The sequence below is a fragment of the Aspergillus caelatus genome (genome assembly GCF_009193585.1).
Source record: "Aspergillus caelatus strain CBS 763.97 unplaced genomic scaffold BDV27scaffold_5, whole genome shotgun sequence".
In the NCBI taxonomy this organism is placed as follows: Eukaryota; Fungi; Ascomycota; class Eurotiomycetes; order Eurotiales; family Aspergillaceae; genus Aspergillus; species Aspergillus caelatus.
The window spans coordinates 129479-153083 of NW_022475268.1; the positions used below are offsets into that span (position 1 = coordinate 129479).

Genomic DNA, 23605 nt, shown 5'->3' on the forward strand with positions numbered 1-23605 from the left:
GATAGACAAGGAACTACACCCGATGCGGTAACCCGAACTGTCAGCCCTGAGCCAACCTTGAGACGATGTAACCCTCTTATCCCGACAGGATGGAAGGATTGCATTTTAGGATTGCTAATATCAGTTCCCTCTACTATGGTTGAAGCTTAAATTTACACGTCATCGGCCCTATTTGGTACTCGTTTGAGTAAATCTTCTGTCCTGCAGGACAGGTACTTGCTGAATATATAAATTTGTCTGGATTAAATCGCTTAAATCGCCCGATTTCCTTGATCTATACACCTGATCCTCTGCCTTATTAAATTGCTTAAATTGTCTAATTTCCTTTATTTCTACACCTAGACTCCGTTCTGACAAACGGATCGTTTGCTCTTCATTGTTGTTGTCTCTTCTGCCAGTGGCTTAGCGTCGGTACGGAAGAACCTGGCTTTTGAGGTAGTGTCAGCATCGCAGGTTTTCAGCCGCTGCGCTGGCAAAATTTCGGGAGTAACCCGGCCCAAGACTTGAACCGGCAATTGAAGCTATCGTGGATGAATACTTCAGCGCTATTTTTTCTAAGCATGGGGACCCCAATCTATTACCCATACAGGCCATACTTATCGACGACAGCGACTGATCGTGTGCTTTCCTCGCCAGAGCTCCTTTGCCAAATCTTCTCTTGGATTAACAAAGATGACACTTTTAGTTGTACGATAGACAATGAGGCGGAGGACGTTTTCTATGAAAGCATCGACTGGAGCAAGGTCGGTTCTCTTAGTGAGATTGACTGGAGCAATTGCCCAGAGGCTCATTATTACGGCAAGCGTGGCGTCTTGTTTCGATGCAGTCTGGTCAATTCACTTTGGTGGAGCGAGGCTATCCGGTTTATCTGGGAACGCCTATCTGGTGGCCACTGGGACACCGATCTCCCGGGCTGCTTTGCGGGATTTCTTGATCCTTATCGCAAACAGTTTTACGCAAACTTGGTCAAGCAAGCTGACCTAGTCACGATCGACGAAGACAATGCAGACGCCCACGATCGTCTAATTCAAGGAGTTATTTTTCCGAACCTCAAGCGGTTGTGCTTGTACTGCCCAGCAAATGTTGATTATGTTCCACAGCTACAGTGTCCATCCCTAAATATACTGGAGATTGATCCGTATTTTGATAGTGAATTTGGTAGAAACCAATATGGACTGAGCCAAGAACAGTGGGATAAAGTGTTAGATCGGATTTCTGTGCGTTGAGTGTTACTCTCCTAGCAATCAGTGTAATCTCGCTAATGGGGATGTGGTGACGTTATTGTTTAGGCCCTTTTTCCAACCCTTCGAACCGTTAATTTCTTGGATTATGCGCGCGTTTGGCCGGGAGCATTAACGCGCTTTGAGAAAAGCCTACCGGCCTTGGAAGCCTTTGATAAAAAATTTGTAGTGGAAAGTACAAACACAGAGATATGGTGATTGCAGAGATTCGTCTCTTTCAGTGCAATATTTGTGTTGCATATTACAATTAGCCACATTCCCGACGCTAAAGATCTGAATACTGTCCGAGCTCCTTCCTTCGCGTCTCTTTTACAATTATTGGGAACCTCGCAACCAGAATGCAGAGACAATACCGGATAGCCTGCTTCTGTGGTTGTCTTTATACCCCAGAGAAACGGGGCCGAAAGAAAGAGAGGGGGAAGAAAAAAAAAAAAAAAAAAAAAAGAAAGAAAGACTATACATTTGAATATAAATGGAGAGTGTTTGAAAGGCGGTCTAAGTCCATTCCGGCACTCTCCTTCCCTTTATACAATGGGAAGAAGTCTTCTCCTCGCTTCAAAGAAACATTGTTGGATTAAAATTGTCACCAGGGCCATGGTTGGTACCGTGGACTACGAAGGCTTGATTAGTGTTAACTAGTTGAGTTGGGAAGTATTTTCTTGTTCTTATCATTAGGCTATAGGTTGTATGTGGCTATCCAACGTCGGAGATACTAGCACAGACTACTACGTGCATACTGCCATTCACTCTTGTGCCAACTTGATGAAGCCCAGCAGTCATACATCACAATTTACGTCTCGTTAATTTAAAGGTAGCAATAGCCCTGATTCTAAATCCACGTATCATCAGCTTTGGTGACATTAGTGACGTTTAAGAGACTGCTCTGTGACTATCATGAAAGGCCCACACGATGGCCATACTCATTCAACAAACCCGTATCATACTGAGGTCAGAGCAGGAGCGCCACTGCACTATAAGGCAAAGAAATTACAAGATACCTTGTGCCTATCCAGCATCGACGGCCTCTGTCCCTGTTGGTCCTTCCCCATATGACAAGATTAAATCTCAATGCTGCTACCGTATAGCAACTTTAGCTTCCATCTAAAGTGTATTTATTGCATAAGATGATCAGTGCATCACGTAAAAGATGCCTAAATCATAGTATTGAAAGTCGATATTTATCTTGGAGATATGCGGACAATTTGGTAAGGTATTCACTCTCAATAGAGCCGATGGGGAAAACGTCACGAACAATTGAGAGGGAAAATCGGACCAAGTAGACTAAGGAGAACGGAAAATTTTGGACACAGAATTTCATGCTGCGGCAGATATTACAAGCATACTAGTACCGCCAGGTTGGCGAGGATACTCTCGCAACTGTTAGACAGAACACCCAGTATGAAATCATTGTCGTACAGGTTGAGACATCACTGTAGAGTAGGTCGAGTGATTGGTTTGCTCCCGAGGTAGAATCTTTGCACTCGAAAATCGGGAAGTCATCCCTCTGGGCAAAGAACGCTTCGATGGGCCTCGGAAGAGTATTGTTAGTTTGTGACTCTTCCCACTCTTGTAGACGCTGAAAAAGGTCTTCCGCTTGTTGTTGAACACTATACAAAAGATCCTCTTGTGGATCGTAGGGCAAGTCAAGCCGTGGGCCCACTGAGATGCAGTCCAGTTGCCTGCAAAACGTGGGAATGTCCACTGCTATATCAAGCAGATGATGTAGAGTCTTGTTCTGTGGACTGACCTCAGCCCATGGTACTGTCCTCCAGTCCTCATTGGCCAAAAACGTTCGTCTGTGCAATATTGAAGAAATGACCTGCAACCACATTAGTACCTCAATTGTTCTAGGCTACTGTGGTAGGTATTCAGCTGTACCCAGAATAGTCTAGCATCCGCGTAGATAGAATGGCCGACTTCTCTACAATGCCTCGATGGACCTCCCAGATGTAACAAGTCCAGGCCCCCGAGTTGGTGCTTTAAGAATGCATTTCTAGATGTCTCCTCCAACATCTCAAATCTTTTTTAGCAAACTTTCAGGGGTCCATTTTGGTAAAGGCTCAACTCACTTCAGTTATCTCAAAAAGAACTGCCGTCACCAGCACCTCATCCCGTTGGGACCCACTAACATCACGCAACGCTGCCTGTTGCAAACGTAATGCACAGGTGTATCGAACAAGACCCGCGTATGTGTATTTTGAATTCGCCTGCAATCTGCCCACAAGTACGAAAGATGCTGCTTCAAGAGCGGCACAGAGCAGTGGTGATCTAATGCGCATCTGCACTGCTGCTTCCAACCATAGAGGTGTTATACGATTTCGTTTGATGTTGAAGCCGAACTCGTCCACCAAGGCCTGGATGGATAGCTCGGTATACGCGGGTTGGACGTGTATATTCCTAGGGAGCTAAAGGGAAAGGCTCCCTCACGTAGCTCTGTAGTACCGTTACCTCAGCGTAGCTGCGATCACATAATACTATATTAATTAAATAAACTATAGAATTCTTACTCTTTATTTTAAATTTTATATATATTTAATAGAAAATAGATACTTATGTATCCTATAGTTCACAATATTATAATCAATATTTAGAGTAATATAAAGAATAGATTTCTATAGTATTTATCTAAATAGAATTCAGATTATTTATTCTTAACTATTAATTCTTAAATTCTATAATCTAATCTATCCTAGCCTATAGTTAACCGCGGTTAAGAGATCTCTTAACCTAACCGAGGTCGGTTAGGTTAGGTTATGGCTAGGTTATGACGGTTAGGTTAAGCCACTCTAGGCACTGATCAGGCTATAAAGAGAGCCCGGAATAGCTACTATTAATCTATTAGAAAGATAAAGTATAAATACTAGAAGATCTTTCTAACAGAGTAGTTAAGCAAGGCAGAGACAGAGTCTAAAGAAAGACTAGATCCTAAGGACTTAACCCGATACTGGTAGGTACTAAGATACTATAAATCTCTGACTACCGGAACTTTACCAGTACTCAAAAGGTCCTAAAGACAGTAAGTAACTACCCTAAATATAAAGAAAGCTCTGGTTAGGGAAATCCTATTTTCTAAAGCTTCTAGAAGTAAAATTGTGATCGTGGCTACGATGTACTGCTACGTACGAGAGCTACCGGGTGTAGGAGAACGCTACAGATCCACTAAGAGGGGCTGCCTGACCCAACGTGTATATAAAGACCGTAGCTACTCCCCAGACCTACAGAAGGTCGGCAACTCTCTACCTCTCATAGCATACCGCTACTTCCAATCTCACTATACTAGTATCTATAAAGTCAGAGACTATTCAGCAAGTAAATACTCTATATAAAAATCTAACTATATAGTCAGATAGATTACACCTGGATAATAGATAAACAGGGGTAGATATTGTATAGTAATAGTCGTTAGATACCTGGACAACCAAGTAGATATCTCTGGGATAGGGAAATGAGATCTTTAATATAGAACTAGCAGAGGTATATAAAGTACTTGAGATAGCTAAGTAGCTAAACTATAAGAACCCTATCAGGGTTCTATTAGATTCCCAGACAGCGATAGCTAGACTATAAGATAACAGAACTGATACAGAATAGAGATTAGTAATTTAGACCCAGAATATAGTTCAGAGACTAATAAATTAAGGGTATCTCACTACTATTCAATAGGTCCCAGGTTATCAGGGTATACTAGGAAACAAGAAGACTGATTAAGCAGCTAAGCTAGCTACTAAAAAGCCCCCTCCAAGAGATATAGACAGAAGTCTGAGTCTAGCCTATCTACGCAGAATATATACAGAGGTAAACCAGGCCCAAAGATAATAATAGCTTATACAGGCCCTACAGGAGTGATTTAGCAGATCTTAGCAGCAATATCAGTCTTAAAAGGATTTGAAACTAGATCTGGTAGCGGGAGCAGTCTCTAAACAGCTTACACGTCGATACTACCAGCTAAAAATTGGGTATACAGCAGTAGTAACCTATCTTAGTTGGATAGGAGCTCAGGACTCCCCTAGATATCAGAACTGTCAAGCTTCTCAGGAGATAGCAGGTTATCTACTAGTTGAATACAGGTAATGGTACCACCAACAGCAGACACTGTATAGTGTCTTAATAAAGGCAGAAGTACAACCACCTGGACAAGAAGAGATAGCTCCAGAAAGCCGCCTCTTTAAGGACTAGAGGGCTATAAAGGTCCTAATAGTGTTCCTTACAATGACAGAGACTGGGTGCTTCCCAGGAGAGGTAGTCAGGGAGATAGATAGGATCTCTAGAGACAATCTAAGACATCTTGGGCTAGTAGAGGAGCCAGAGAGTAGAGAAGGATAATAGGAGGGATATCTAACAGACAGTGAATACCGAGGAGGGTACAGCCCAAATACTCTGGCGCAGATAGGCGGATCAGGCGAGGATAAGGACCAGAACGAATATACAAAGGACAGTAGGAGCTTAGAGCTCCTAGGGATAAACTAGGTCAGTGGTCTAGACCACTGCCTAGACGCATGTGTCTGTCATAGTCAACTGGCTCCATATGGACGTTAAACTTGATTAAATAATAATAATAATAAATACTGCTAGCTTGCCACTCATTCCCTATCCAGTTGTTTCCATATCAAGGAATAAATATTAGATTACATATTCTTTTTATTAGTAATGATATTACCCGTAATTACAATATCATAGTTTCCTCAGGAGTATCGTTGTTCCATTCCATTCCAAATTTAGTTTAGCCCAGTTTCAGCTTAGGGTTTCTGAAACAATTCAAGAGTATAAGTCGTGACAGCGGTATCCGGACATACTGTACTATATTATTTAGTAGAGATATCTATTTAATCTTACTATACTAATCCATAGTTAAACTGGAAAGACCGAAGCAGTTCTGTTTATAAGAAAAAAAAGTAGAATACTTAAAGCTCAGATACAGTAGGCAAAGATCCAGGTAGAAGGATATGGAGTATAAGAGGATCTACTATATTCAGAATACTATAGGGGGCTATATATAAACTAGAATAGAATAAATCACTTAAGGATCTAGATACTGTATATAATTAGAATATACATATTATATTATATACTACCAGGTTTATACGTTTTAATTTTTGGTCTAATATCAGGAACAGACCCGTGGGCAAGTCTAATTAGTTTGCCTCTGAAGCAAAGAATACGCCTCATAAAGTGAACCATGGAGATATGATCGGCTTTAGTGAAGGTGAAGAAGAAAAACCATAATGGTTGTCGTGGTTGATAAATCTAAACAGTAGTCTATTGTAAATCTACATACACAGTCGGAACTACAGTTAACCATCTTCCCTTATATATTCCGGATCACCCCTCGAAAGGAGTCTCGTACGGCCGTTCTGCCTGTGGTGTGAGTCGTGCCAAATGACGCCTATACCCATCCTCAAAGTCAAAGAGAGCGGCATGAGCAGTAACCCGATTCTGCGAAGGTCCTAGTCAGTTGAAGGACTCTTCTGTGAAAGAAGCAGTGCAATATTGACATACATCGTATACAACAACAGTACCGGGCTTCCATCTGAGACGAATCTGCAGGTCGTGTGATAGAGCTGCCTGGTCAAAGAGGAATCTCAACAGGAAATCCGATTCCTCCTTCTTATAACCACAGATACGTTTCGTCACTGAACAGGAGAAAACGGATTAATCACACGGAACCTGATCCTAGGATAAGTGGATCCGAGACAAGGCCAATACTTACTGATATTATTCACAAAAAGCGCCTTTTCACCGGTCGCCTATTTCAGCAAATGATTAGCAAAGACCCCCAGAGATACGCTTTTATTGGAGAATGACATACTGGATGAGTCCGGACAATCGGATGCTTGACTGTGATGGATGGTCTGCGAGAATTCCCACCTTCATTCTTAATATGTTCGATACTGGTGTGCTCTGCGTTCAACCCATGCAGTCTCTTGCGAAACTCTGGGGAAAGCCGATTGTAGGCCTGTACCATATCGGCAAATATCGTATCACCTCCACTGGGCGGCCCATCGAGAACATAAAGAAAGGTGGTGCCGGGGGGTTGCTCTTCAAAACTCAGATCAGAATGCCAGTATACAGCGCTTGTCCGTTGGGACAGGGCGTTTGCACAGGTCTTCTCTTCTGGCCCGCGATGCACGATGTGGATTTCAGGGTAGCCTGGAGGTGCCGCAGAAGTTGGATGTACGAGATGTCTCCCGAAATAGCCACCGTAATTGAGCGCTTCGTCAATGCGCATCTGAGCAAAGTCTTGGTTGCGGAAAGCTGCAGTGTCGGATGCGTATGGATCAGCGGGTTGATAGACTGTTATCGTGGTCGTGGCATGTTGTTCTACCTACCTACAACTTTTCGTTGTGCGACGAACAACGCTAACTGATCTTTTCCTTCGTTTGTCAATTTGCTCAGCTGAATCCCGCGGACTTCGGAGCCAAATTTCGGGGTCAGGTCTTCAACTTGGGCATCTTCGGTCAGGAGGTCGGGGAAGGATGGGTCGGCATCTTTTCCGTGTTCGTAGTAGTCGAATGGTTCCAGTGGCCCTGATCTGATAGTTATACATGTCAGAAAGTATATCGAGATCATGGGATTGAAGCATGCTATGTCATACTCACTTCTCGATCTGAAGGACGGGGAGATAGTGAGGGTAAGACGCCGGTACTTCGTTGCCCATTTTTAGATATGATAAAGGTATGTCTGTACTAACAAAGCAGACTTCAATACATAATTACCTCAAGTGATCAGGGAAAGTGAAACTTCTACAGCCTCTCGGCAACCGGCGCTCTTTATGACTCAGAGTTTGTAACCTGACCCTGGGAGAAATCCTGCTTCTATTTCTTTTTTCTGCAGACGGATCCAACCTTCATGATCTACAAAACTTAGTTTCTAATACTACTAGACTATGACGACTACTATGTTCGGCAAATAAGGGGTGGGATCTCACCGCCGATCTCAATTTGATCTCTGATTCGTACCCACTATTCATAAATCTTGTCGATAAGTATCGAAAAATCTCGATCGGTAGTCTCTCTTCCAGAAGACTTGTGTTGGGCAGAAAGATACTGAGTAGATGTACTTTGTTGAACGCCTTATCGTCTCACCGAACAGGGCATCAATTACTACTCTTACGCCATTAACTAACACAATCCCAGCTGCCGACCTGATTCAAGCAGTAGACCAGCTGGGGCAGTGGCTAACATAGACTCCTATCTAGCTTTGTTGAGTAGATCGACTCTGAGAGCTGAACTGTGGACCACCTACCGGCGAAAAGGCGATAGGTGAGGCAGACCAACGGGCGAGTGGGTACGGAGGACAATCGAGCTACTTGACAATGTGAAATATTACCAATTTTACCAACACCAACGCACTAAAAATCATCCAATTATAACTATCTATCAGCTTCCACTGAATTATCTACCAATAATACTAGTCTTTGAACCCAAATATCGACTACCCGTGAATCGTGCTTTAGCCGAACTCTATAGCCTTGAACAATCGGAACTCCCAAATTAGGTAAGTATTATATTATTTCCGATTTCCGGAGATACAAGCCATGCTTAGGGCGAGTGCGACCTACTTATGATAGCCATATACTAACTTTGGTATTAAGAAATTTCTATTGGCCCTAGACACCTAGTTATATATGAACCTAATATAGCGTATGTAATGGGTAATTCTAATTGTCTACAAGGTTCGCAGGACCACACACGTACTCGTAGATCCGGCTAGGACATGGTATTTGGTCCCTGTATTCAGCTTCGTACATGGACGAGTAGTGAGAGGGCTTGTCATAGAGCCAGGCATAGGAACCATAGGATGTAGGCTGAGGCCATTCTATTTACTTGAATCTCTTTGTAATTTCCAGGAATTTAAAAATTCTGTGGCTATGTAAATGTCTGTTTCACGGTCGTAAAAATAGTATTGGCATGTGCACTGCATAGTTTTTGAACATATACCTTTCCGTAAAGTAGCTGCTTGAACACAACGCTGTCGATCATTGATAGCTCTCCACTCGTTTTTTGGCTCCCTCCTCCGGCCGAAGAAAATAGGAGAGGAAAAACCTCTTGCCCGCCCCATCTTCAAGCTGCGTAACCCGGTGCAAAGGCGACTGCAGAACCTCATTCGATAGAAGTTTGAGAAAATTACCTCCATGGACAATAGCACATCCAGGGGCAGGGGGTTCAGGAAAGACCCATTCATCCGTGCCGGGAATATTGATTTGCAGACTGGGCTTCTCGTAGAACAGAAAGGTAAATGTTCCGCTGTCGGTGTGCTTGTTTTCAATCACCTCGGATGTATTGTCTATGCTTGGCTCTGAGACCAGTTTTAACCCAGTCTCACTAGGAAGGATACCGCGATGATATTCATTAAACGGGATATTAAGAGCATTTGAAAGGCAATCGAGCAGAATATTGGCTGCAATGTGGCAATGTTGGTGTAGCGAGTTCAGCGAAGATTTATTGACCACGAGGGCTTCTGGAAGAGAAAGCGAGCCATCACTCATCTCATCATACGATATCTATTTATTTATTCCAGCCATCAGTCTCTACTACTTGTCATAATCCGCTGAATAGTGCCATACTGACCTCAAAAGACTCATCAGTCTCACAGTATTTATACCTTTAGGAGACATAAATCAGTTAGATAGGTGGCTAAAAAGCAGAGAGAGACTCTTTTACCCTCGATCGCTAGAAGATGGCTGTCCCTCGCGGAAGTCTTTCATCTTTGTTTCCAGTGACTGGTCGAAATATCTTTCAGAGGCAGCATAGGCCTCATAAACCTCCCGTAGCACAAGCTCGGTTCCAAACGCATGTTTGAAGTCCACGTAAAAGAACCCCGGCGAGCAAGCTGCGTTAAGCAACTTACCGACTTCGTCTCCATAACCTTCCCCAGCACGCCGCTGGTCCAGCTTGGCAACGTCAACGGTTGGAATGTGGATAGAAGTCATGGTGGAACTGATGGGATCTGGGAGAAGCAAGTTCAAACAGGATGTCCGGGTTGTAGAGCGGTGGCAGGAGCAAACTTGTAATTTAGGAATCAAGAGCTTTTATGCAGGAAGTGTGCTTGAGTATTGCTAGTATGTATTCGTGCAAAGGATAGGGGCATAGCGGCTGACTCACACCGCAATTACCCCAAGTATTATACAATCACAATTACAAAGAGAAATGTGAATGAAGAGCTGAAAAAAAAAAAAAAAAAAAAACAAGCAGAGCAGTGGGGAAGAAAAGAAAAAGTGCATATGTTGCGTACTATAATTTTACATTAGCCGAGCAGGAATATGCGGAATCTCGCCAAAGCACTTCAGCTGAAGGAGTTTTTGTATTTGGTGCCGAACTAGGTAGCCTGAGCGGGGCCAGTGGGTTTAGGTTTAGTAGTATCAGTGCCATCCACAGGTGGATACAGTGCATACAACCAGGTGAGCTTTTGAGGGTCTCATGTGGAGAGTACTGAGTTCGTAGCGCTGCCTACCCTTTTTGGAGTCGGAAATGAATACACACAAAATAGTTCCAAGCTTCCAGCTGAACATCGCCAGAGTCCCACTCCTAGGACCCGCAAGGAGAGATGGTCGACATAGACGCGCGATTTCACCATACGAAGTATATCTCGATCGAATCAGACTTTACAATCCCGCTTTTTCAGCACTGTAAGAGCGATACGCCCCATTGGTAACTAGCATTACATGGGCTGGTTGAAAACCTATCAATAGCCCAACGCACGCTTCTTCCCCTGTATCGGAATGGTCTCCAGTTTCTGACCAAAACACTGCTAGCTGTATGTCGGGGTCCAATGCTGGAAATGGCCCACCAGAATTCTAACCTTATTGTAGCTAAGTGTGTTATGGACCAATTATTCTCAATTAATACTAGTACTGTCCGCTAAGTGATATAGCAATTTACCAATAACTTAAGAAGGAGGGTGCGATCCCGTGGTTCGTACTTCTCTATCAACCAGGTGCTCAATCTACAGGACAAATTTCTCAGATTGCTAGATATTCTCGAGTATATTGACATAATGGCTGCTGTTGAAGGAGTCCAAGAAAAGTACGCATTGATTACTCGCCGGTTGGAGCTTCAATCCGGCTTTTCTGGGCAGGAATTGCGAACTCTACTGCTAGAGAAGAAAAATCTCAGATTTCAATGGCGTACGTATAACGTCTCAACTGGGTACTTGAGTTGTTCCATTTAACTGACAAAATTACCAAGCGACTGCCCCAACTGGAAAACGTGTGCCTCCCTTTAACACCAGTCCAAATTCAGCAAGGCTTCTGACATAGTAATGGCAGCACATATTGGTTATTTTATACCATGGGTCAAGTTTGCAGACTTTATACGTGCTGGAGGGGAGGTATGTATATCTCTAGTATTATATGAAAACTCACACTGACAATTTTTCAATCGACTAGGTAATAGTTGATATTGTCGACATCTATGCCTATCTAGTCAATTACATACACTCTTGGGAAGAGGTCCTGCATCGCACGACGTATTATAGATGCCTAGTAACTGCTGCTTTGAAGGCAATGGGAATTCCTTTGTCCCGGGTGAAACTCCCCCAGAGTTCTACTTACCAGAATTCCGAAAGTTTCTCCCATGACCTCTGGAGAATCTTAGCTCTGAGTACCCTGAATGATGTTCGAGAGACTGGAGACGAACTCGGAGGCACAACTATGTTGAGTCCCTTGCTCACTCCCTTGCTGCAGGCATTGTCGGAGGAATACTATGATATTGACGTCCAGTTTGGTGGCAAGGACCAGGTATATATCCCCTCTTGGCTTTATTAAATTATAAAGGATACTAATTATATATAATTGATAGCGAGGTTTGTTTAATCTCAATGAACGAGTAATGCCACAACTTGGCTACCGGAAGCGTATCCATTTACTAAATGATGTACTTCCTGGGCTTACTGGGGCAAAAATGTCATCATCACATGCACAACATACGAAGATCATGTTTTTGGATGATCCAGAAACGGTGAATTCAAAACTAGAGTCCGCAGTGTGTATTGAGGGGGTTGCTGAAGGCAATGGCATCTTAGGGATCTTAGAGCATATTCTCTTCCCTGTGAGCGAAATTCGCCAGCTCAAGCTTCCTGCGGTATTTGGTTGCGACTCAGCTAATCGCACCGCTGTGGACAAGCCAATATCATTTTGTGCTCCAGGTTGCCCACAAGGGACCTTGCTCAGTGTCCGTATTACATTCAATACGGATGGAAATCAAGAGACATACAGACACTACAAGTCATACAAAGAACTGGAGGAGGATTATGTGGCGAAGAAAGTTTATCCTAACGCCCTGAAGCTGGCTGTTGCTGAGGGATTGAATGCCTTACTCGGAGCAATTCGCCGGGAATACGAAAGCAATAAGGAATGGCAGGAGGCTGATCGGTTAGGGTATCCTGAAGATTGGTTAGACGCGCCAAAAGCAGAACTCTAGTGAAGGATGCTTTGCTTCAGGACCCTCTATAATGAAAAGCTTTACATAATTATTGAAGTACTGTTAAGCTGTTTCCGGATGACTATATCTGCCATTTGCCGTAGTGAGCTTACTAGTAGTTCAAATTTCTGACACTTATATCCAACCTTCTACCACATCCCGACGGGCTTGGAGTCTTGGTAAAACTTTTCGGGCTTTCAGCTCAGCCACCGTGGACCACCCAGAAAGTATTTACGATACGCGAGGTCAAAACTCAGAATTTAACCAAATTGCCGTATAAATCAATAGGCTAGATTGACCTAGTGGCTTATACTAGAAACTATGAGTGGATCTCACCTATGTCCGGATTCCTGAATAGAGAAGTTAACGAGTGCCGTAGCACAGAATCACTGGCACGTGGCTCTGCGGCCGGTGGGGACTCCCTCAGTCAGTTCGGAACTGCCCAAGAAGTCTGTGTTGGTTCGCAGGGATCGACAAGATCCGTCGATGCGCTAGTAATTTAGTGGGGCTACACAGTACCGAAGAAGTGCAGAAGTGGGCACCCCAGAATACGAAGTAACTTCAGCTGAAAACCCGAGCCGATAGCAGTGTAACACTGATCTGCATGATTTACCGTCAAAAGGGTTTAACTAGGTTGTCGATCGATATGGTCTTGTCCACTTAAAAGTTCTCTCTTGAAAACTTCTGGTAGATGAAAGGCGGATATTACTCGCTCACTAATTCCTAGCTCGGGGTCTCCACTGCCCCTTAATTTCTAGACAAACACCGCAGTGGTGCCAATCTCCTGCATCTTGTGGGGCACAAACAAAACTCGGTTGGAGGTTGAAGATTGTACTTGACGAGGTGGTTGGCAAACGACGACTTGGCGGTGAGCAACTCTCAGCGCCTACCTGGCGATAGTGATACAGAAAAACACTATTATAAGCAATCAATCTAGCAAGCGATCCATATTGTACATAACGAGACATCTCTTGTGCTGAAATTTGTACTACATACAATCGGTCATTTAAGGGCCCTATATAATTTATTGAGCTTTCTCGTAGGAAAGGGTATCCAGTAGTAATTTATACTGTAGTGAAGAGTTATACATATATTCGTTGTTAATGTATTGCATAGGTAGAAAGTAGAACTGAAAAATAATTCAGTGACTATCTATTTCTTAAACGATATATAACTAGTTATTAGACTCTATTTTACTCGGTTCTAAGGAATTTTATATGAAGGATTAGACAGATTGATGAAATTTCCCTGTATCGGGGCTTCGGAGAGTTACATATGGTATTTTATTCAAGACACCCGATTGGATTGGCCATAATGCATGAATCCCCTAAAGGGGGGTTGTTTATAACTGTGTTTTACTATACTCAATGCCACATACAGGCTGCCGGTCTTTTGCGTTGGTAATGGTATCGACCGTATGTACTACTTACGCTACCTAGAATCAGGCTACTACTATCCACTTCTAGATACAGTGGTAGTGGAGGGGCATGGTTGGACCGCTTGCGCATCACCTATCCCGTTTTGTTACTTGGGTCCAATACCGTTTCAATTGGGAATCCTCAAGTCTCAGCTATGTTGGTCGTGAGCCATGGCCCACAGATGCAGGAACTGTGGCTAAGCTGAAAGGCTCCATAATGCATGTTTCGAGCCGGTTTGTGAGTACGGGTGGAGGAGCAGAATTACCTAGGACACTCTGATATGTGTTGTCCCTGCAAATGCCCATATACCATTTGAGTGGTCCTTCGAATATAGTAGCTTGAGCCTTTCAAAAACATTCAGCTCACCTACTCTTGAGAGTGGTTCCAACAAGACTTTTAGACTTCCGTTGTGATCCCAACATCGACGGGCTCTCGTGGAAAAGGTGGAGTTTCTGAAAGTATAGAGCACTCACTAGCTCTGCATGAATAATCTAAAAGGGCCACTCCAGTAGTTTGAGGCTGCTTCCCGAGGATATCACCCGTGCGAGTCGCTGATCCTTTCTTTCTTTTTTTTTTTTTTTTTTTTTTTTTTTTTCCTTCTTTTTGAAAAGAGTCCTAGACCCGAGCCCTGACCTTGGCTTTGATATTATGAATTGTCTTTGTTGCATTTTTGAATAATAACACCACATTGAGATATTAGCCACAAGATTGGGAAATTACGTCTATAGCTACCGGCTGAGGAGATGGGGCTACTGTCGTACTGGGGTTCTCATGGCACCTGCTCTGGCAGCCTAGGGAGCATTGCCGTTCGAATTGGGACGCCTTCAGATGAATGCCAAACCGTACGAGCGCTTGCTATGAACTTACAACTTTTCGATGTTCCGCTATTGCGGATTTGGCTCCCTAAAATCGCATTATTCCTCTTCTTTTGTTCTGGTTTGCTGCTTACAAGACATTGGAGAGGATGGAAACTTGATATTACAACATATACAGTAAATAACAGAAAACATGTCAAGGGTATATCACAACGACCTACCTATCGAACGGGCGGGAATACTATCGACTATCGATCTCTTTACTATAAGCTCCAGAATATCGAAGAGCACCAAGATATACTCCCAGGAGCTCGGGACCTACTGATTTCCTTGCTTGCGGACGCAATTAAATCAATGGTGTACGACAAAGATCAAGGCCAAGGGATGCTCGGAATACGATCATACACTGATGAAAAGCTTTTCTCGTTTGTCCGGACAAGTCACCAAGGAGTAGAAGACTCCTATCAGAGATACATCCAAAAAAGGAGGACTGGGAGTCCACGGGTACTGGTGCCAAGTCGAGAGCACGCCGCTGAGGTTCTGAGGCGGCTCGCACCACTTAAATTGGTGGATGGAGCCTGGCTAGGTCATATACATGATATCAATACGCCTTTCGCACACAGACACGTCACGAAGTATTTATGGCAGATTCTCTCTGAGGAGCTCGGGGATGGAGTATTAAGCCTTCATCATACCTACGTCTATAATGAATTGCTGAAGGATCTGGACGTGAAATTACCGGAACCGTATGAGCGGGATTTTGGTGCTGAAATACGCAACACAAACGACATACGGGTTTTTAAAGCGGCAGTAGTACAACTACTCATTTCATTGTTCCCGCAGGAATTTTTACCTGAGATTATTGGGTTTAATCTTCACTTCGAAGGGCTTAGTTTTGAGACAATGACTTTGGCCCGTGAGCTGCAGGAGCTCAAGATTGATGCACAATATTTCCTACTTCACGTTTCTATTGATAATGCACACTCCGGGCATGCTATGATAGCAGCATGTACTGTAGCCCAATATCTAGCACTTGTTATGCGTGATGAAGGGCTTGAGGCTGCAAAGATTGCTTGGAGACGTGTTCAGGCAGGATATTTGTTATCTAAACATCTTGGGGATGGCATTGAGTCGGCGGTAACAGAAGATGAGGGGGACATTGACTACCATGCAGAGGACAATGACATCCCCGGACCATATGATGAGGAAGTTGTAAACCTTCTGATTGCGAAAGCAGCAGTGGCACAGAAGATTCATACTGCGTGCCCTTCCAGGATCAATGGGAAGCCATTGTCTGACTGGCTAAATACCAGTAATTTAGCATCCGATAGCAGCAAACTGGATTTTATTCGAGAATTGAGCAACGCTGCCCCATGGGTGGTCAGGGGCAATCCAGATAAGAGTAGGTTGATCTGGGAAATGCGTCGTGGAGGGAAAATGTTTGGAGCTTTCACACTAAAGGAGGTGAATCTGATAGAACATTGGATAAGCTCTCTGGATCCCCGGGCAACTGGCAATGATGCACAGTCTGATTACTGGAGGTTTACTGGGCGAAGGAAATCTCTTGAATACCCAACTCTGACGCTATCATCGGACCCGTTCCTAAATCTCGATTATTCTGCATACCGTGCTCTTCCGCTTGACAAGGATCTCGCCTATGACCCTCTCTTAATCAATTTCGACAAGGACTGGCCCAAGTTTATCTCTACGTGGTTTGCCCACATCTCTCTCCTAGAATCGTTTGCCACGGTTCCTTCTCGTGTAGCCACCGAATTGGGTGCAGCCGTTACTCGCACCCTTAGGGCTCAGTATGGCCTCAGCCCTGAGGTAGATGGGATACTAGGCATGGATGAGCTCCACCACACCGGTAGCGTCACCCCTGCTCCCGATCTAGTCGATATTGGACTCGAGATCATGTCTTGCAAGGGTATTACGCCTTTACCAGAATCACTATCGGATATTCTTATACAATTTCCGTGTGAATTTTCATCGAAAATATTAAGCGCGTCGAAATATCCTGTGAGGAATGGCGAGATCCTCTTAGGTATGCTATTGACCTTTCTGGATTTGCAGAAAGCTGTGCTAGAGTGTCCAGGATTGCTGTCCGAAGTAACAAAGAAGGCGCTAGAGGGGATTATCGAGAGGGAGACGACCTGTTTGAGGATATGTCGTGATTTATTGGCGGCGGATAAAAGGAAAATCGGGCTATTTACCGCGGGATATTGGATGGCGAGGACGGAGATCTACAAGAAATCAGGCCATAGCCTGTAAATAGGGTGACGTCGCAATCCACTGCAGATATCGGCTTGCGCGGTTTCCCGCGCAGTCTAGTTACGTACCGTGGTGAGCGACCGGGCCCGCTCCGATTACCACTTTTCAGTCAGATTTTAGGGCTCTTATCAACAAAACCACTGCATTTGTACTTTAAATCTAACTACTTAGTGAATTAGGACATCTAACTCTAGTATGTTTCCGAATATGACAATTAGAGCACCGCGGTGGCGCCCGTACACGAGATCTAGCTGTAGAAAGCGCCGGATCTATAGAAATAGTATCCTGAGCTCCTTGGAACTTATTCTCACTGAAATTGCTCTGCTTATTTAACCCAGGATTAAGTTGTGGTACACAAAGGTAAGATCTGGTATATCACATATCCTACATTGCGCATGTAAATATATGTTTGTCAACCTTACCAATTCCTCTATGACTAGACTATTTTAGGGATCATACAATGTACCTATGTAAATAATTTTTCCCGCTCATTTCGCCTATTATAGTGTTGGGGAACAAGTTTATAGTAGTATCTAAGAAATATAACTACCCAATTAAGACTGCCTGTGGCCAGGTCTGAACAAGTTCTTACAACCGGTGTAAAGCAGTTTTGGTAGGTCTACTTGTCCAGGCCACTGCCCCAGTTTTTGGTTATTTAACTTTGAATAAGTAATATCCAGGTATTAAGATACTATCTAAAATTTTTTACCCTAGATATCTCTAGGTTTGCTTCTTAAGTGTACATTACTAATATCCAGCTAAATAATATTGCTTCTGTTTCCCAGCCTTAGGTTCTCAGTGCGAGTAAGATAACAGGGAAATATTTTATTTTTCACTAGGATAACACTACCTTAGCTGGTTATCTTCACGTCCTTCGTATAAGGGAGGTAGGCCACCTCTATCTCTTTATATACTGACACATGTGCCCGTCCTCTCGGACTATATAGACAGTCTCGTCGAGCCTGTACAACTTGTCTGTTACTACTATTATATGCCATGGCCCATACCCTATAGGAAAAGATTTCCCCGCTTTATATTACCAGCGTAGATCTCTCTTTACCGGCTCACTGTCTCTTGTAAAGGCTGCTGTAGTATTCCCAGATACTCTGTAGAAGACTGCAACTATTCTTAGTAATCAGACTTGTGTCCTCAACTTCGTAGGCCTTACAAATATCTGTAGCTACGCTATAATAAATGTCGAATGTGGTTTCTCGATTCGGCCTAGAGCTTACGCGCGCCTTTGTCAGATAATCACGTAGTTAGGACCTGATATGTAAAATGATCAACGATTTCAACCCCCATGAGAATTTGTCAAATAAATTTATCGAGTTTATTACTGGATCGCATGCCCCTGGTAGAATAGATATTAGCGTATTTGGTCAAGGCTGCCGGTGGCCGGGCCTTAATAGAGGACTTATAAATGAATACCTGGTATATCTCCCCCAGACTCGTGCTATCTACTGCTGCATCATTTATATTCTCCCTTACCGCGAGTGACCGAGTCTGATTATATTTTAAGTTTCTCTTAGCCGACCTGCAATATCAGAGAGTATTCAAGCCCAGAGATATCCTGTCTCCTATCTAGATAATACTATACCTATTAGGAATATAAGCACAGCCTTAGCCTTGAGTATAAGTTACGTAAATAATTATTAGATAGTTTCCATAACATGTTTTCCTCTGATTTTGTGTAGATTGGGCGGACTCAGTAACTACAGAAAACTATGCGGTTCCGCCCTACCCGCACTTTCTGGTTTTTTTCCGCTTCCCCTCTTACACAACGAGAGGGTACTGACACCGGACACCACGAGAATGTAGAAACTCCATCGTCCAAACTGCTTGACGGTAAACTCTACCCAGCGTGCTCGCCGGAGGCTCAACGCCAGATATGATTGATCCACTATCACATATCGATTACGCCTGTGGAAACTCTAGGTCTTTCGGTTTAGTAATTGATACAGAAGTATGAATCGGTATATGTTAAGGATCTATTCTCTACTGAATATTCCATATCTATCTTCGTGCTGTATCTATATCTATATTTACTCTATTAATCAGATATTCTTAACTATCGCAGTGCCGACATTCTTCCTTGGATCCCTTTCTGTTCCTCGTCGGTCAGCTCAATCCCAAACTGGTCCCTCAAAGCCTCGACGCGTTCCCTTTCGGTCATGCATATTTGGACCAGAACGTTTTGCCCACCTTCATTTTTCTTAACCTTGTCATCATCCAAGACAATCTTCCCATACACCTTATCTCCTTCACGGAGATACTTAACCACAAGTAAATGGGACGTGAGAAAGCAATCTGAATGGCAGCTGGTGAAGAAATTGATTACATCAAAATCACGCTGGAAGAATTCTATCTCTGTGAAAGCGTAATTTTGTATCCACGGCTGGTCTTCTGCATTGCGGACCTGATATATCCACTGGCGTTGGCGGGAGCCAGGTAGAGTTTCGTATACCAACCGCATTGTCTGGGTTCCAATATTCTCATAGATAGAACCCTCGACTAATGGTAAAGGAGATCTGGGGCCATTTCCTCCATATCCCACGTCGACCAGGTATCTTTGCTGCTTAAGGGTAACGATATTCACAGAGTGCTCCCTTAGAAACTATTAATATATATCCAGATATAGGTAAATTACAAGAACTTACCAGCCAGACCAGCCCGCTGATCTCCCAGTCCCAGCTCGAAAGAGCCGTGCTCCGGCGAGGTAGACATTAAATCCTAAAAATAGAAGGACATGGTGGAATAATATATTATTTTCCATACAATAACCACCGCGATGTCTCTGGACAAGCTTTTTGTGTAGCTCTGCCACATCTAGTGAAATATTCGTATCCTTCGCATAATGAAGGGCCAGGTTTTCGTAGGGGATTGCTGAAACGTGATAGCCTTGAAGCCTGGACAGGAAAGAGACATCCAATGCAGGACACTTGTCGCGACGGTATGCTTTTGGTAATTGGATGCGCTCCAAGTAGGCGTCAACCTGTTCGCCCGTGAGGGCTGAACAGATGGATGTCATACTTATTTTTGATATGAAATCTATGAAATAAAATCAGAACAGGTGGCTGTTCCATTTGCGCAGAAATGTGTATGGCAGCTGAGATTTATTTGTGGTCAGTCCGATCTTGTTGGGGCCGAGCTAGCCCTTTATGGGGATCCGAACTCTGCCCTAATTGGATACCATATCCGAGCGTAGATCTTGCGGATTTGAGAAGAGGGGTGCCGATGCTCAGCAACATCTTCGGACTCTCTTCTTCCCCTCTTTTTCTCAGCTTTAAACAGTACATCCTTTGTTTTGCAGACCACCAAGCAATATTCTTCACAAGTCCTACACATCTAATCGAAACCGTCTACGCTCTATCAATCATGTGTTTCTATACTGTAGGATCGCCAAATGTTCCAATCTTGAAGACCCGCTAGCGCACTAATAACGTGGAGGATGTCCCTCACTTGTGACGAGATGCTCTCGCATTTTTCACTGTAGGAAGGGCTCCACAGTCAATTCACCGCTTGATATATGATTGGGTCTTCTATTATGTTAGGCTTAGCTTAGAATTATGTAAACCTCGATATATAACGTAATCCACGGCCGAGCCGGCAGGTTGTCAAACTATCTACCAGTATTTGAAGCTTTTCAACAACAAACGCCATTAAATTTGAATTATTAAAAATATAAAAAAATAGCTATTAATTAGGGCAATTTCGAATAGTATGTCTAATGACCCCACAGCCGCTGCAGTGTTGAGAAGCCCGTCGTCGAGGTACAGGTGTAGGTTGCTCAGGCTGCTTAATAAACTGCGTATTAAGCTACTGAATACAATTTTCTCCTTCCTGTACTATTAAAAGGCTATTATTCCCTATTATAGTATATTTCCTAGCTTTTTTCTTATATTTACACTTATTTTCAGCTTGTACAGCCTTGATTTCTTATTGTAAGAGAAGATTGGTACGTATAGTTATTTGCGCAGCTTTTTCAAGATGTTAAATATAAGTAATTGGACTGCTAGAAAGCTTCTGCTTTGTATTAAGACTATTCTATAGACTGCGGATCTTCCGGTCTAGCTGACGGGTATTCTGAGAAGTTTGAAAAGCAAAGAAAATTAAGCCTTCAGCTAGTGGTGGTATTGGTGTATATAGTTAAAAGTTCAGCTTGTAAAGAACACGCTCTTGATTAAATAGCTTAAGTTCTGCTCCTGTAAAACTACTGTAGATCTTTTCTGAAGTAAATACTTTAGCGCGTATATCTAGATATAGAGATAGAAAATCTTCTTTATCAATATAATTATTGCCGGTAACTATATGTTCAAGGAGCTTTCCATATACAAGTTTAAGTGGGCTAAAAAAACCAATATCAAGCGGTTGAAGAAGCTGTGAAGCATTCGTAGGTATACAGAGACAGATAATAGTATTCTGCTTGCAGAAGTTATTGAAATTAGCAGTTAAATGGCTGCTATAGCTATCAAGAATAAGTAGTTGTTTAGTACCGGTTATATAGTGCTTAGAGTAGGGTTTAAATATATCTCTTAACTAGTGAAGACCTATTTAATCTGTTATCCAGCTATTCTTACTGGTTGTAATCTACCAGTCTTTAGTAAGCTTAGGTTCTTGGAACCAGGCAGTTTATTGATAGCTTGCTTTAAGTATAATAACTGGCAGTATCTATATACCTTTTGAATTGACTGTTTCAATAATTGTAACCTATTTATGATTACTTTAAATAACTCTGCGTAGTCGCTCACTATGCTTAACTACAGTAATTATTTTAGAAGTAGAGCAGAGACTTATTATATTATTATTATTATTATTTAATCAAGTTTAACGTCCATATGGAGCCAGTTGGCCATGACAGACACATGTGTCTGGGCAGTGGTCTAGACCACTACCCCTAATTTATTCCTAGGAGCTCTATAAGCTCCTACTGTCCTTTGTATATTCGTTCTGGTCCTTATCCTCGCCTGATCCGCCTATCTGCGCCAGAGTATTTGGGCTGTACCCTCCTCGGTATTCACTGTCTGTTAGATATCCCTCCTATTATCCTTCTCTACTCTCTGGCTCCTCCACTAGCCCAAGATCTCTTAGGTCGTCTCTAGAGATCCTATCTATCTCCCTGCTACTACTTTATCTATTAATATAGTCTCGTCTATTGTTATAGCTAAAGTGGTACTACTAGAGATATTTATTAATAGAGAAGTTTATAAAGCTATAGATAGTATAGCCTATATTACTATATATTATATAAGTTTATTTATAATCTATTAAGCTTTTTTTTCTACTGTCTATTAAGTAGTAAATATTACTGTCTACTATATTACAGGTTTTATACTTATTATTCTATAAATTTTATTTACTCTTCTACTAATATCTATAATATTTTAAAAATTACTTAGACTATTTTATTACTAATAGCTCTTTTTATTTACTCGAGTAGCTGTAAAAGATCTAGCTGTTACAGAAGTTATTATTATTATTCAGCTATTTTTTTAGGACTCTTAGATATAGTAAATTCTATTATTTTTATTAAATTGTTTAATCGACAGGGTCTCTCTTTCTTAGTTATATACTATACTTTATAGATAGCTCAACTAGCGAGACTACTTAACTTCTTGAGATCTATTATATCTTACTATAATCTACAGAATCTAACCGAGTATCGTGGAGCTATACTGGACAGAGAAAACTCTGTCTCCGAGTTTAGATATATTATCAGATAAGATTACAAGTAGCGGTATACTATAAGAGATAGAGAGTTACCAACTTCCTATTAAAGATAAGAGTCGCTATGTCCTTTATATACACAGGGTAGTTAAGCACCGTAGGGTTAAGCCCGTGGTGCAGTCACTAGTGTAAAGTTTATTGGCCGCGGAACTTCAAAGAGGCTGGTGATTACCTCAAATGTCACCAAAAGTTAAGACTGTTTGTAATATTTAAAGTATACAAATCAAGGCTTATAATTAGTTAATCCACCGAAAACTGTTGCCTAGTCTTATTTCTAATTTCTCCAAAAGTTTGCGGTAAAGTACTGGATGGGTTTGGGGCTCTGCATATAATTCAACAACTCTCAAAGGTAGCGGTTGATTTATTATGAATATTCAGAAGCAGGGTATAAAGTAGTTTCTATGCGATCCTTTGATTGGCTCCTTCCTTTAATTGGCTCCTATGTATATATACAGCCCACCTAAACTCCCACCTTCAGCTACTTCAAGGACATTTTTCTTTCCCTCCCCAACATATATCCACAATTGTGTTCTTCTACCCCATTTTTCAATAGTTAAGACTGTGTTTTTGTTATCCAGCTAGTTAAATGTTTGCCACGACGCCGTATTGATATACTTTCAATGGGTATAATAGCGCTACATGCAACTCTTATGGTGCTAGGCAATATTCAAATTCTTTTAAGAAATTGCCAAATATCAGAGTGGGATAAAATCATACCG

At 42.5% G+C, this 23605-nt stretch overlaps 6 protein-coding genes across 6 annotated transcripts; 3 read left to right on the forward strand and 3 right to left on the reverse strand.

The window, feature by feature from the left end:
- The first annotated feature begins 205 nt into the window (after window positions 1–205).
- Window positions 206–1642, forward strand: BDV27DRAFT_119772 (uncharacterized protein). Its single transcript, XM_032064945.1, has 2 exons — window positions 206–1217; window positions 1290–1642. Exons 1-2 carry the CDS (start codon window positions 531–533, stop codon window positions 1437–1439), a joined length of 837 nt encoding a protein of 278 aa, XP_031933261.1. The 5' UTR covers window positions 206–530; the 3' UTR covers window positions 1440–1642.
- A 4918-nt stretch (window positions 1643–6560) lies between these two features.
- Window positions 6561–7896, reverse strand: BDV27DRAFT_152338 (TauD/TfdA dioxygenase family protein; the record flags this gene model as incomplete). The annotated part of the gene is made up of 6 exons (XM_032071545.1): window positions 6561–6674; window positions 6738–6871; window positions 6949–6985; window positions 7048–7493; window positions 7568–7770; window positions 7838–7896. The coding sequence occupies 6 exons, from the start codon at window positions 7894–7896 to the stop codon at window positions 6561–6563; spliced, it is 993 nt and encodes a 330-aa protein (XP_031933262.1).
- Window positions 7897–9216: 1320 nt separating this feature from the next.
- On the reverse strand, window positions 9217–10170 carry BDV27DRAFT_140624 (uncharacterized protein; the record flags this gene model as incomplete). The annotated part of the gene is made up of 3 exons (XM_032069696.1): window positions 9217–9330; window positions 9809–9842; window positions 9902–10170. 3 exons carry the CDS (start codon window positions 10168–10170, stop codon window positions 9217–9219), a joined length of 417 nt encoding a protein of 138 aa, XP_031933263.1.
- A 1064-nt stretch (window positions 10171–11234) lies between these two features.
- On the forward strand, window positions 11235–12658 carry BDV27DRAFT_152340 (uncharacterized protein; the record flags this gene model as incomplete). The annotated part of the gene is made up of 5 exons (XM_032071546.1): window positions 11235–11364; window positions 11426–11446; window positions 11506–11567; window positions 11626–11976; window positions 12038–12658. The coding sequence occupies 5 exons, from the start codon at window positions 11235–11237 to the stop codon at window positions 12656–12658; spliced, it is 1185 nt and encodes a 394-aa protein (XP_031933264.1).
- A 2161-nt stretch (window positions 12659–14819) lies between these two features.
- On the forward strand, window positions 14820–17162 carry BDV27DRAFT_170773 (iron-containing redox enzyme family protein; the record flags this gene model as incomplete). Its single annotated transcript, XM_032075410.1, has 3 exons — window positions 14820–16935; window positions 16969–17000; window positions 17034–17162. 3 exons carry the CDS (start codon window positions 14820–14822, stop codon window positions 17160–17162), a joined length of 2277 nt encoding a protein of 758 aa, XP_031933265.1.
- A 2030-nt stretch (window positions 17163–19192) lies between these two features.
- On the reverse strand, window positions 19193–20237 carry BDV27DRAFT_119774 (arylamine N-acetyltransferase family protein). The gene is made up of 2 exons (XM_032064946.1): window positions 19820–20237; window positions 19193–19768 (listed from the first exon to the last, which is right to left on the reverse strand). Exons 1-2 carry the CDS (start codon window positions 20188–20190, stop codon window positions 19231–19233), a joined length of 909 nt encoding a protein of 302 aa, XP_031933266.1. The 5' UTR covers window positions 20191–20237; the 3' UTR covers window positions 19193–19230.
- Window positions 20238–23605: the final 3368 nt, after the last annotated feature.